The sequence below is a fragment of the Primulina tabacum genome, chromosome 18 (genome assembly GCF_025594145.1).
Source record: "Primulina tabacum isolate GXHZ01 chromosome 18, ASM2559414v2, whole genome shotgun sequence".
NCBI lineage: Eukaryota > Viridiplantae > Streptophyta > Magnoliopsida > Lamiales > Gesneriaceae > Primulina > Primulina tabacum.
This window is the reverse complement of record NC_134567.1, coordinates 1,997,152-2,012,001: the sequence shown is the minus strand read 5'-3', so window position 1 is coordinate 2,012,001 and position 14,850 is coordinate 1,997,152. Positions and strand designations below refer to the sequence as shown.

Genomic DNA, 14,850 nt, shown 5'->3' with positions numbered 1-14,850 from the left:
GCCGAATATTTCCTCCAACTACTCAATCTTCCTATGATTATAATCTTATCATAATTTTTTATTTTCATTATTTAAAATTCTCATGTGATATTTTTTCTTGAAAATACCATGTAAAGCGACTCTTGACAATGCATAATATATATGTGTGTGTGCCTGTGTTAGTTAATATATCTATACACACACACAACACATATATTGTTATGAAAAAGTAAAAATTTATGGTAAAAAGTAAAAATCTCAAACTCTCAAAATTATCAAACTACACACTTTATAATATTTTTCTCTCAACTCAATTGTCTCAAATCTTTACAAATGGAGACTTATTTATAGGATTTTTTTGGAAAACAATCCAAAAACAATTTCATCATTACATACATCATCACACACTAATTTTCAATATTCAACACCTAATTTTACATAATTTTCAACATTCAACATTATAATTTTGAACACAAATATTTTTCACATTTTCAACACTCCCCCTTGTGATGATGATCATAATACAATGATGGTTTTCATTACGTGTTTTTATACTGTCTCGTTAAAAACCTTACTAGGAAAAACTCATTGGGATAAAAACATAGTAAGGGAAAAAGAGTGCAGTCACGTAAACTCTCCCTCATGTTAACATGAACAATTCTTCACAAATTTCGTAGATTTCGCATCTCAATATTATATATGTGCTTTCTGAATATCGTAGAAAGTGCCTTTGTGAAGAGATCTGATGAGTTTTTACTTGATTGAATGTGACGAACATCAATATATTTATTCTTCTCAAGCTCCTTGGTGAATGCGAAGAACTTAGAATGAATATGTTTAGTTCTGTCGCTTTTTATGTATCCTTCTTTCATTTGAGCAACACATGCAGCATTATCTTCATGTAGTATCACAGGCTTCTCGTCGAATGATAATCCGCATGAGATTTGGATATGTTGGGTCATTGATTTTAACCACACACATTCACGGCTTGCTTCATGTAGTGCAATAATCTCGGCATGATTTGATGAAGTTGTTACGAGCGTTTGTTTCTGTGAACGCTAAGAAATTGCAGTGCATCCACGAGTAAATACATATCCAGTTTTGGAACGTGCCTTGTGTGGATCAGATAAGTATCCAGCATCAGCATAACCAATTATACTTGGATTAACATCTTTTGAATATAAAAGTCTCAAATCTGTTGTTCCTCGTAGATAACGGAATATATGTTTAATTCCGTTCTAGTGTCTCTTTGTTGGATATGTGCTAAATCTTGCCAATAAATTTACGGCAACAGATATATCAGGCCTTGTACAATTTGTAAGATACATAAGGGCACCGATAGCACTTAGATATGGTACTTCTGGACCAAGAATATCTTCATCATCTTCACATGGACGGAATGGATTCTTTTCTATGTTTAATGATCTAACAACCATTGGAGTACTTAAAGGATTTGATTTATCTATACTAAAGCGTTTAAGGATCTTTTCAGTATAATTTGTCTGGTGAACAAATATTCCACATTCTTTTTGTTCAATTTGTAAACCCAAACAATACTTGGTTTTTCCAAGATCCTTCATTTCAAATTCTTCCTTTAAGTATGACACAACTTCTTGAATTTCCTTATTCCTTCCAATGATGTTTAAATCATCAAAATATACAACAATAATTACGCATCCGGATGTTGTTTTCTTAATGAAAACACAAGGGCATATTGAATTATTTACATATCCCTTTTTCATCAAGTGATCACTTAGCCGATTATATCACATTCGGCCGGATTGCTTTAACCCATATAATTATCTTTGTAATTTCACAGAATAATAGTCTCTGGGTTTTGAACTTTGTGCTTCAGGCATCTTAAATCCTTCAGGGATTTTCATATATATATTACTATCAAGTGATCCATATAAATAAGCTGTAACAACATCCATAAGACGCATTTCTAAATTTTCAGATACCGTCAAGCTAATCAAATACCGAAACGTAATTGTATCCATCACTGGAGAATACGTTTCTTCATAATCGATTCCAGGCCTTTGAGAAAAACTTTGTGCAACAAGTCGAGCTTTATATCTTACTATTTCATTTTTTTCATTTCGCTTTCGAATAAAAACACATTTGTATCCAACAGGTTTTACACCTTCATGTGTAAGGACAATAGGTCCACAAACATTACGTTTATTTAGGGAATCCAATTCAACCTGCATGGCATCTTTCCATTTTATCCAATCCTGCCGATTTTTACATTCAACAAAAGATTTTGGTTCATGATCTTCATTATCATTTATGATGTTGATTGCCACATTATAAGAAATTATATCATCAATTCCATCTATATCTTTTCGATTTCATATTTTTCCAGTATTAATATAATTGATAGAGATTTCATGATTCTCGTCAGTTTGTGTTTCTGACAGAACATTTTCATCGTCATGTGTTTCTTCAGGAATATCATTCTCTATTTTGTGATCATCGTGTTTCTCTACGAATTTTCTTTTTCGAGGATTTTTATCCTTGAAACTGACTGGCCTTCCACGCTTCAGGCTTTTTGTGACATCATGAGTATTTTCAATTTGTGTCTTTGGAATTTCAATTCGAGCAGGAGCATTTACATCATTTATATATGATTTAGTTACCCTTTTTGCATCTGTAAATGCATCTGGTATTTGATTTGCTATTCTTTGCAAGTGCACAATTTGCTGTAAATCTTTTTCACATTGTTTTGTTCTTGGATCCAGATGTAACAATGATGATACATACCATGTAATTTCTTTTTCGGTATTTTTCTTTTCTCCCCCTAATATTGGGAAGATTTCCTCATTAAAATGATAATCAGCAAAACGTGCTGTGAACACGTCGCCTGTCTGAGGTTCAAGATATCGAATGATTGATGGACTATTATAACCGATATAAATTCCAATCTTTCTTTGAGGTCTCATTTTCTTTCGTTGAGGTGGTGCAATAGGCACATACACCATACATCCAAAAATTCTCAGATGAGAAATGTCTGGTTCTTTACCAAATGCAAGCTGCAATGGGGAGTATTTATGATACGCACTTGGTCTGATGCGAATTAATGCAGCGGCATGTAAAATTGCATGTCCCCATATAGAAATAGGTAGATTTGTTTTCATAATCATTGGTCTAGCAATCAGGTTGCAGACGTTTAATCAATGATTCAGCCAATCCATTCTGTGTATGCACATGAGCAACAGGATGCTCAACAATGATTCCCATAGACATACAATAATCATTGAAAGATTGGGAAGTCAATTCACCAGTATTATCAAGTCTAATTTTCTTGGAAATTGATTCGTCAATTTTATTATTTGAGCAAGTAATCTTGAAAATGCAACATTTCGAGTTGACAATAAACATACATGTGACCATCTGCTGGAGGCATCAATCAATACCATAAAATATCTAAATGGTCCAGATGGTCGATGAATTGGTCCACAAATCACCCTGAATATGTTCAAGAAACATTGATGATTCAGTTTGGATTTTGGCTGGTGATGATCTTATAATAAGTTTTCCAAGAGAACATGTTTTACATTGAAACTTATTATTCTGAAAGATCTTCTAGTCTTTTAGCGGATGACCATGTGTATTTTCTATAATTCTTCGCATCATTGTTGAACCAGGATGTCCTAATCGATCATGCCAATTGGTTAATTTTGAAGAATTATCAACTACCATGTTTGATTCAATGAGACTTATATGTGTATAATGCAATCCAGTAGGGAGCATTGGTAGTTTTTCAATCACATATTTCTTTCCTGATTTATATGTGATAAAACACATATATTTCTCATTTCCTTCATTCATTGTTTGAGTATCATACCCATGAGAATATATATCATTAAAACTCAACAAATTTCTTTTCGATTGTGGTGAATACAAAGCATCATTGATAAAAAATTTTGTACCATTAAGTAACAAAAATTGTGCTTTCCCACAACCTTTAATGAAGTCTACAAGGACCTGATATTGTATTCACCATTATTTTTGTTGGCTTTAGTTCCAAGAAATATCTTTTATCTCGGAGGATAGTGTGCATTGTACCACTATCAGGTATGCAAACTTCAGGTTTGTTCATAGCATTTTCCATATTTGAACTTCAAAAAAATATGCAATGAAATAAAATTACTGACAATACATTTATAAAAATAAAATATAATACAATGCATTTGTAAAAATATAACACATGATAAAACATTATCATACGAGTACATAAAAATATTTTAGATATTTATTCCACCAGCAAATTGATCATTGTCCGAGAAATCAATCAGAAAATCTCCAGCATCAAAATGAGTTGAATCACTCAAAGGTTCAATGTATTCAGTGAAGTTGGTCTCCTTTTCTTTCCCCTTTATTGATTCTTTATAAAGTTTACAAAGGTGCCCAAGGGCTCGATAAATACGGGACCAATGTCCTGGAGTACCACATCTAAAACAAGAACTTTCAAATTTTTTTGAGTGATTTTCATTAACACTCGTATTCTCATGATGCCTTTTCAGTGGATGGTTTGGGACGCTCTTTTGAGATGAGTTATAAAAGTAACTATCTCGATTATTTTCAAAACCACGGCCGCGACCACGACCACTTCCACGTCCACGTCCACGTCCACGACCACGACCTCGATTTCCTCCTCGACCAAAATCTTGTCTATAACTTTGATTTTGGTTTCCAGATTTAAATTCATTTTTGCTTACGACATTTACTTCAGAAAATGCCATTGAACCAGTGGGTCGTGCCTGATGATTTCTCATTAACAGCTCATTATTCTTTTCCGCCACAAGGAGACAGGCGATAAGTTCAGAATATCTCGAAAATCCACGCACTCTATATTGTTGTTGTAATGTTATATTTGATACGTGAAAAGTGGAAAATGTTTTTTCAAGCATTTCCAATTCAATAATCTCGTGCCCACAAAATTTCAATTGCAAGATTATTCTATACATTGTCGAGTTGTAATCGCTGAACTTTTTTAAAATCTTGGAATCTCAATGTATTCCATTCATCCCGGGCGGTCGGAAGTATAACTTCCCTTATATGCTCGAATCTTTCTTTTAATCCATTCCACAAAGCCATGAGATCTTTTTCAATTAGATATTCACATTTTAATCCCTCGTCGAGATGTCGACGCAAAAATATCATGGCTTTTACCTTTTCTTGTGCTGTGGATATGCCATTTTCTTTTATGGTCTCATTTAGATCCAATGACTCAAGATGCATTTCTACGTCGAGAGTCCATGACATATAATTTTTCCCCATAATATCAAGAGCAATGAATTCGAGCTTTGCCAAGTTTGACATGGTGGTACTAAAAAAAATTACGATGCATTTTATTAGTTAATGAATATTGCAATACAAAGTAATGGATAAACAACAAGTACAAGCATTCGTAAAAATAAAGAAAACATACGAGGAGGATATTCTCCGATAAATACAAGACTCGTGAGTATGATAACCAAAATAATTAAAAATAACCTTGAGGAAGCCATCTTTTTTTTTTCAAAAATTTGATAAAGAATAATTGTTTAAAAGAAGAGAAATTTGGAGTGATTGAATGTGTTTGTGAGATCATATTTATAGGGCAAAACCTAGCTGTTTTGTTACCATTTATGACCGTTGGTGTACAAAAAAATAAATATATGTATTTGTATAGTTTTATGGTAATAATATGATGTATATAATCTTAGTCATGTTTAAATAATTATGTATATCATATCACATTATTATAATGCGGTGTCACAAGTTATTTTGTTTAAAAACCTTATAGGCTTTTATACTTGTCGTATCCCTTACCGGGAGTGTGGGATGTCGTCTTAACATCCTCTCAGGATTTATAACAAGTTTTTGAAAAATTTATTTTTATTATTATTTATGAATAACATTATATTATATATTAAATAGATACACAATAAATAAATAAACAGTAAAATAAATATTATTACTTTTGTTACATTTTCTTCTGTTTTGGAGCTTGGAAAAATATGGAGGACTTTTAGAGTTTCGTGCTGATAACGTGTTATGAAAAAGTAAAAATTTATGGTAAAAAGTAAAAATCTCAAACTCTCAAAATTATCAAACTACACACTTTATAATATTTTTCTCTCAGCTCAATTGTCTCAAATCTTTACAAATGGAGACCTATTTATAGGATTTCTTTGGAAAACAATCCAAAAATAATTTCATCATTACATACATCATCACACACTAATTTTCAATATCCAACACCTAATTTTACCTAATTTTCAACATTCAACATTATAATTTTCAACACAAATATTTTTCACATTTTCAACACACACACATATATATATATAACTATTACCTAATTACTTAACTAACTATTAGTTAATTAAATAATTCTAAAATGCTCTATAATATTCTATGAGAATCTTGTACATAATAGTCATCACTGCTAGCATTATTATTTAATTACTAGACTTTATATTTACAAAATAAATAATTGTGAACATATTATAACCGTGATCGACGATCAATCAGCTCTGATGTATTGAGGGTAAAAATCTAGTTTATATAATGAAAATTGAAAATTTCAAATATAAAAAATTTTCACTGATTTATTTTTTGTAGCTGTCAGCTTTGTGAACTCCTTCACTAAAATATACATGATTGGTTTAAATGAAAAGTTACGTATATGCATGCTTTTATTTTAGTGATGACATGATGACATGTAAGGCCGAGACTCAGAGGGTGGGTAATGATGTCGCTGATGATCCTCGCCGCCGGGTACCGCGGTTACACGTAGATGGATCCATCGACTGACATGATGATACGAAAGTCCCAGCTAATGAACGGAATTCAAATTAAGTAATTTAACACGTATATGCTGATACGATTATACATGCTATGATTTTGCCATGTTTTGACAAGACACGATTACATATACGATTTTACTGCAGACATGAAATGTATGCTCATTGTGCTATTTTTCACTCCCGTGTGCTATGTATATGTACTTGTTATTACTGGTACAGGTGTGTTGAGTCTTTAGACTCACTAGACGTGTGTGATGCAGGTGAGCCATTTTGAGCAGGAGACAGGAGGTGCTGAACTCTGAGTCAGCGGACCTGGTGGGCGACACGACCCGAGAGCCTATGATTTTTCCGCACTTATATGATTTTATGTTTTGGAGAGGATACGATGATTTTATACGATGTTTCATTGTACAGTTGATGTTAGGATTTTTACTCGTCTTTACTCCGTATATTTTATTGGTAATTAATGATGTTAACTTTTAAATGATGTTTTTAAATTAGGATTGCATGCATGCGATTTATTTAAATGTTATTTTCAAAATGAGAGCTGTATTATATAAATAAATAAATAAATATATATATATATATATATATATATATATATTTTCGCATTTTAAAACAAGTAGACGTTTCAGGGCCGATCGGATCTTTGAGGAGCTAGGGCTTATGGGTGGATCGGGCAAACGAAAAGAAGGGCACGACCATGAAGGACTGAACCAGGCCATGGTACAGACCTTAGTGGGTCAAAACCATGGTCCAATACTACAACAAAAATGGCTATTCGCAGCGCGCAAATTCTCCTTCCGCGGCACACATTGCACGCTGCGAAGTTGAAAGCTGTTGAAAGTTCAAGATTATCAGCAGCGTACATGTGCACGCTGTTAATACTATTATTAACGGCGTGCATATGTACGCCGTTAATACAACTATCCGCAGCGTGCAATATACGTCGTTAATATTCAAAAAACATCTAAATATTAGCGATGATTTTTGACAAAATCATCGCTAATTGGCGACGGTTCAAAACCGAAGACACCGTCGCTAAAGTAGCGATGATTTATAATCTGTCGCTAAATTAACGACGGTATTTAAATATAGCTATATTTTGCGACAGTTCATAACCGTCGCTAAAATTTGTGTAAAAATAAAAAAAAATTTACTTTTATAATTTAAAAAATTTTAAAAAAAAACTACAATACAACTATGATAAATTGACTGATTATCTTAACTAACACTTAAAAAATTAACCAAAAATTGAAACAAAAAAAAATGTAACTAAATCGAAATTAAAATCGTATAAGAGAAAAATTTTAAGTGTTGTGAAGTGGTGTGGAAGGAAAGTGGAAAGGAAATCGGATATTTATAGACAATTTGCGACTATTAGCGACGGTTTTTCATTAATAGCGACGGTAAAAATATAACCGTCGCTGATTTACGACTATTAGCGACAGTTTAATAAAAACCGTCGCTTTGATTTATTAAACCGTCGCCGATTTTAAATCGGCGACGGTTTATCGTATACCATCTTTAAATATAGCGACCGGTTTTTTTAAATCGTCGCAAATTTTAAATTAGCGACGATTTTACCAAAACCGTCGTGAATTTAAAAATTCACACCCATTTTCCGCAGCGTGCTTTTAATGCATGCCGTGAATGCATAGGGTATTAACAGCGCATATTATTGCACGCTGCGGATAGTATATAATATTACTTTCCGCAGCGTGCTTTTAATGCGCCGTTAATGTATATGTTATTAACGGCGCGCATTAAAAGCACGCTGCGGAAAGCATATAATATTTACAGCACACATAAATACACGTTGTGGATATTACTTTCCGCAGCGTGCTTTTAATGCACGCCGTTATTTCTGTCAAGTGCAACAATATTAACAACGCACATATTGAAGCACGCCGTTAAAAGTACTATTCGCAGCGTGCTTTTAATGCACGCTGTTGATGATGTGCTACGGAAAATCATTTTTATTGTAGTGTAGGGAGGTCCATGCATGGCTGGTCTCAGGTAGAAGGAAGATCGAAGGGGCTAGCCACGATTTACGGTTACATAATCGGGTTTCGCGCTTGCGTCATGTGGATCCTTCGCTGCATGCATGGGGCTGAGGGCAGTGGTAAGGTCAGTCTAGGGGGTCCAGAGGTTGGCTAGATTGTTTGGTTCGAGGCTGGTCCGGTCTTGTTTGGGCTAGGATTAAGTTCTTGAGGGCTAGGCGCATTAGGGTGCGGAGAATGGAACTCGCAGAAATTTCCAGCATGTGACAACCGATTTTAAAGGGTCAAAAATGGCTGGAATTGTATTGTTTAGGGGCTGATAGGGTGTGAATAAGTTGTGGTTAAAATTTGGGAAGGTTTGGTTAGGTTTCGGGTTGATTCGGGTTAAAATCGGGACCACGGTCCAAGTTTTAAACCAAATCGTAAAAGTTACAGAACTAACTCGATGTTACATCCAGAGAATGATTATAATTATGTTTTGAGGTGGTTTAATAAGTTCTGGTGGCTTCGAATCGAAATTTTGAGGTCTAGGGGTAAAACGGTTAATTAGGGTTTCTGTGGGCAAAATGGTCATTTTGAACCCAGGTCGAGTTAACGGTCCTAGCAGCGCCCCGAACACTAAAATTTCATGTTCAAAATGTTTATGTTGTTAGGAATATGAATTGTTATGAAAATACGAAAAAATACAATGCATGCTTGATTTCAATGAAATTTACGTATATGCATGATTTTTATAAGTAATGAATATGATGAAATGTTTTGAAGGATGAGAGTTGGTTGTGACTAATACGAACACGAACACGAACATGTAAGGCCAATGTTCAGTGGATGGGTAATACTGTCGATGATGTCCCCGCCGACAGGTACGACGATTATACGTAGATGGATCCATCGAATTAGAGCTGATACGAAAGTCACAACTAATGATCTGAATTCAATTAAGGAAAAGAATACGTATATGATGACACGATATTGCATGATTTGATATGGATATGTTTACGTTTATGTTCATGCTTTGAAAGATCATGAAAGTTACATTGTTTATAGTACTTTTCACTGTTGTATGATATGTATACGTACTTGTTATAACGGTTCAGGCATGTTGAGTTTTTCGACTTACTAGGTGTGATTGGTGCAGGTGAGCAGGTGAGCAGTTTGTTGATGAGGAGACTAGAGGCGCTGAAGACTGAGTAGGCGAAGCTGGATGTATGCACGTTGACCCGAGGACCTTGCATTTTTCCACACTTTATGTTTATGTGTCAGGGTTGATACATTATGTTTTACGTTTCGCGTCGTTTTACATGTTGAGGATTTGACATGATTTTGAATATTGCATTTAAGTTTTTTTAAAACAGTAGTCTAGGGATTTCGAATATTGGATTAACAGTTTTTATTTCGTGCATGGCTTTGATTATCTTCGAAAATTAGGTTGAAAAAAAAATATTTCAGTAGTATTTTAAGTATTAGACGTTTCAATGTGCTTGCAATAAATGACTCCTGTAACAACATAGATTCAGACAAGCCCCGGAAACATCTATGGTCATAGCTCATGCTAATACTACAAGGGATTATTTCTTGCTAATATTTGATTCGGATGATATTATAATTGAATGATTAATAAATGAATGATAAAAAAATGATAGATAAGGATTTGTTATATGTGGTGATAAAATATGTTATTTTTGGTTTGATTTTTCTGATTATGATTAAGTAAGAAGGATTTGGTGTTATTCCCAGAATATTATTCAATTTTTTTTTAAAAAAAAGTAATAAAATAATCTTCAAAGCCTAATGTAAAAATATAATATGTTCATTGTTGTCTACCATTAATGGTTTGTTAAATCCAACAAAATCAAAATTCACTGATTGTTTTAAAAAAATTCTTATTCAAAGCCTGTTTATAGTAATAAAAATCGATTGAGAATAATATTTTATTTTTAAATTCAGTTTTATTAAAGAGAACATAAGATAAGAAATTTATTTCTTTTTGTTTCGATTTCTGAATTTTGATATATATTTTGTAAACATATTTTTATTATTATATTGAAACATGTGATATACGACTACTGTGGCCAAAACTCAAAAGAGAATTTCCTAGAATTCTGTTTATTATTATCAACCCAAGGAAATGGGTAAAATATTTTTATTGTTGTCAAGCCAAATAAAGTGCATTTTGGGAATAAAATGGATTTTTATTAGTCCTTAGCTTGTAGGTTGTATTAATTATTAATAACATATGATGAGCGCATTTTAGTAATCATAATATAATTAACAAAAATAATTAAGCAAGTTAAAATCATGTCAAACATCATAGAATTTATCATAACGTGTTATTTATTTTTAATTTTTATTTTATAATCACTCTTATTATATATCATTTATTTATCTTATCACACGAACCAAACGATGTCTTAATCATTTGTGTAGACTTAGGCTAAAAACAATCTATTTATCCTACCTCAACTCTCGTACAAAGTGGTATTGTCGTTGCTCTGACCCCAATGATCTAAATTTATTTGCTCTTGTGGAGCAACAAGAAAATATGCATATGGACATGGCCCCAAAAGATGTAAACTCACATGCCTGAAATTGTCATTTGATCTCAGCACATAACCAAAAGATGTAAATCTCACAGGATCGAATAATTTTGGGCAATTGATTCCAGAGCGATGATAGGGTTCGGAGGCCACCGGCTTTCAAGGACAGAGCAACCTTGTGGCCCACTCGAGCTGTAGTTTGACAAGTTTTTTTAAATTTTTTTTTATTATTGAGATTTTGATCTGAACTTATATTTGTTTGGGTAGCTCAATTAGGGAAAAAAAAGATTTGAGAAGTTAAAATTTTTGTATTGGGCAGAAAAGGAAAGAGTAGGTCTCTTGTCACGAATCTTTATATATGAGAAATGTCAACCCTACCGATATTCACAATAAAAATTAATACTCTTAGCACTAAAAAGAATATTTTTTCATGAATAACCCAAAAAAGAGACTCGTCTCACAAAATACGACCCGTGAGATCGTCTAACACAAATTTTTGCCAAAAGAATATAAAGTCAGGTAAATCCAAAAAAAAAACTAATTGATATAAATTTAGCTGACATGTATTATTTTGTAAAAAAAATTAATCCGAGTAATATTTAATTTTTAGCTGCGCTGCTATCGGTTTTTATTGAGAACAAAAAATATGGCTCGGTTCATGCTACACGGAGAATTATTAATCTGTGCAAATGAATCAAAAGGTTTTTGGACCAACGTACGTAACGTCTATAGCACATCATCCTCCATTTGCCCCGAAAAGCCAAAAGAACGTTCGGACCTCTATGCCTTTTGTTTGTTTGGTTATTCGTTAAAATTTATTACATTGTGTTTGGCCTAAAAATAATTAATTATGAAAGCCTACCAGCCCAATTAAATTATGGACTCGTCAAATAAGCGGACTAATTTCTATCAAAACCAACCAACCGCAAAGCGCTGAAGATGGAAAAGATCGTGGGAAGACAGGAACAGATCGTGAGAAAGTAGTGGGAAAGATCATGGGGGAGTGGGAGAAAACTACACAGCAGTCGGAATGAAAAAAACATCGGCAAACACAGAAAAAAGGACACACACAACTCAACACGCACAAAATCTGCAAATACTCTCTATTAAATTTTCAATCTTCAAGCATTAGTTTTCAGGCATTCCAGTATAATTTCTAGCATTATCTCGTTTCAGATTTCAACAACTTTATATGTTATATTTTTAGTGTCTTATAAATTCTACGGTTTATTGAAAATATAAACAATGTCATGGGTTTATTCCTCAAATTCTAATAGTTTTCTTCATTTTGGCGTTATAGTTGTTTTAGAAGATTAGAACCGACGGTCAAATTTAGGATTCGCTTTTTGCTTGTTTTTAGAAGTTAGATTTTTATCATTTTTATACAAACCGGTGCATTTTCGCACCTGACACGCCCACAAATCTCAAATATTGTGCAAGGGGTCGAGGCCTTTATTAGATATCAGGTACGATAATTTAACCATAAAAATCAAAATTCAATCGAAGCGAAATCGAAAACGAAGACCTAAAAAGAACTATGAAATTGTGTATTTGATCAATTCTATTTATTTTAGGCTGATGAAAAATGAAGTGCATATCTCATATTAAAATTTTCATGTCTAAGTATGCAACTTAAATCATTTTATATTTCCAAGATAAAACTAACATTCCGCCACATTTCCATAAAGTTTCACGTATAATTAATTCTGATATTCAGAAGAAATTATTTTATTTTATTTATAAAGGATAAATATAAATTATATAATATAACAAAACAAAATAAATAAAATACGATAATTATTTCTTTTCTTCTGGCTTTTTATCTTCTTTCTTCTCCTCTTTGGTGTCTTCCTTCTTCTCTTCTTTCTTTTCTTCTTTCTTCTCTTCTTTCTTTTCCTCCTTCTTCTCTTCCTTCGCCGGCCCGACCGAAATTATGTCCACCTTCCCCACCTTCTTCAGCTTCTTAACGACCGCCACCGCATCCATTTCTCCGATCACTGTCAGCTTCTGATCCTTCAAATCAGCAGCTATGGAGTCCACCCCTTCATTTTTACAAGTGCAAATTCATTGATTCCGATTACGAAACAAGCAATTTTTATCGGCTGTATATGTATTTCATTGTTGATTTTTCCACAACAAATTAAAAATATCGCGAATGATCATTCTGGGCTATACGGGTTAAACTTGAACATAGATCATAAATATAGAACATGGGGGTGGGGGTTCGGAATTTGAATGTACCAAAAATATCAGCAGCTGCCTCTATGGCTTTCTGTTTCGTCTTCTCATCAGTCATTGTCAAAACCTTCAGCACCACCTTCTGTTACCACAAACACAAACCAAACTTGAGAGATATACATATATGTATGTATATACACAGAGAGAGAGATAGAAGACAATACCTGAGCCATTAGAGGAGAGAAGGTATGGGGAATTGGAGGAAAAAAATGGTTGAGAAAACTCTGAAATCTATCGAGAAAAAATGGACTACTTTTTGAAGATATATTTATTATTATTATTATTTTATATATATATATTATTTTATTAAATTGAGGACATGATAATATCCACTTAAGAAGGACACCAATTTTTTCTTCCAATTTTATCTTATATCATACTAATATTAGATTTTTGTTTTTTTTTTTTAAATATCAATACATATTTTTATTTTTATTTTTATTATTTCAACAATTCAAATATCAATTTAGTCCATTCATATTTTGTCAAATTTCACTTTAGTCCATCAATAAAAAAAATTGTACACACACGCATCGCGTGTGCAGATTAACTAGTATATATATAATAATAAGAAAACTCTGAAATCTATCGACAAAAAATGGACTACTTTTTGAAGATATATTTATTATTATTATATAATTTTTATTAAAATACGAAAAATTAGAGATAAATCTTCGAACTCAAACTCAACTTTATTCTAACTCCTTACACCTAAAAAACTTTCTTTAAACTCACCAATAAAATAAAAATGACAAAAATACTCTTATGTGCATTAATTTTAATGATTGATTTCTCTGGGCCGTAACTGGTATCAGAGCCGAGTTAAAATTATTTTAAACATACAAATTTATTATTACTGAGTAATTAATGTTGAGGAGGAGAATTTTCTCAAATTCCATGAATCTAAACCCAGGTTCAAGATTAAAACTTTGCAAAAGTTATTCCAAAATTTTGGAATATTTGAAACAGGAAGATCTAACTGAAAGGTCCAGGAAATTTAAACGACGTAACCTGAATGCATGCAATATAGGGTTTTTATTTAAATTATGTGTTTAATGATTTTATGCATTTAATGCACAACTATTGCATGGTTAGGATTTATTTCACGATTATTTTAAAGTTTCATGCATTAAGGTTTAAATTTCATTTCGCGCTCGAACGAGGAACGGAGACCGGGATATTCACGAAAAATATTTTTATTGAATAATTATTTCTATTATTTTAAAGGAGCTGTTTTAAGTATGATTTTTGGAAAATGGACATTGGCTAAGTATTTTTACCCGCCGGATTATATTT

At 32.6% G+C, this 14,850-nt stretch overlaps 1 protein-coding gene across 1 annotated transcript; it reads right to left on the bottom strand.

Moving 5' to 3' along the window:
* Positions 1-12,936: 12,936 nt before the first annotated feature.
* Positions 12,937-13,821, bottom strand: LOC142533059 (heavy metal-associated isoprenylated plant protein 39-like). Its single transcript, XM_075639658.1, has 3 exons — positions 13,719-13,821; positions 13,558-13,636; positions 12,937-13,358 (listed from the first exon to the last, which is right to left on the bottom strand). The coding sequence occupies exons 1-3, from the start codon at positions 13,725-13,727 to the stop codon at positions 13,114-13,116; spliced, it is 333 nt and encodes a 110-aa protein (XP_075495773.1). The 5' UTR covers positions 13,728-13,821; the 3' UTR covers positions 12,937-13,113.
* Between the last annotated feature and the right edge of the window lie 1,029 nt (positions 13,822-14,850).

Coding starts and splice junctions, on each gene's coding strand:
- LOC142533059 (XM_075639658.1), bottom strand. Junction 13,359..13,557: donor GGCAGCTGCTGATATTTTTG/GTACATTCAAAT, acceptor GTAAAAATGAAG/GGGTGGACTCCATAGCTGCT.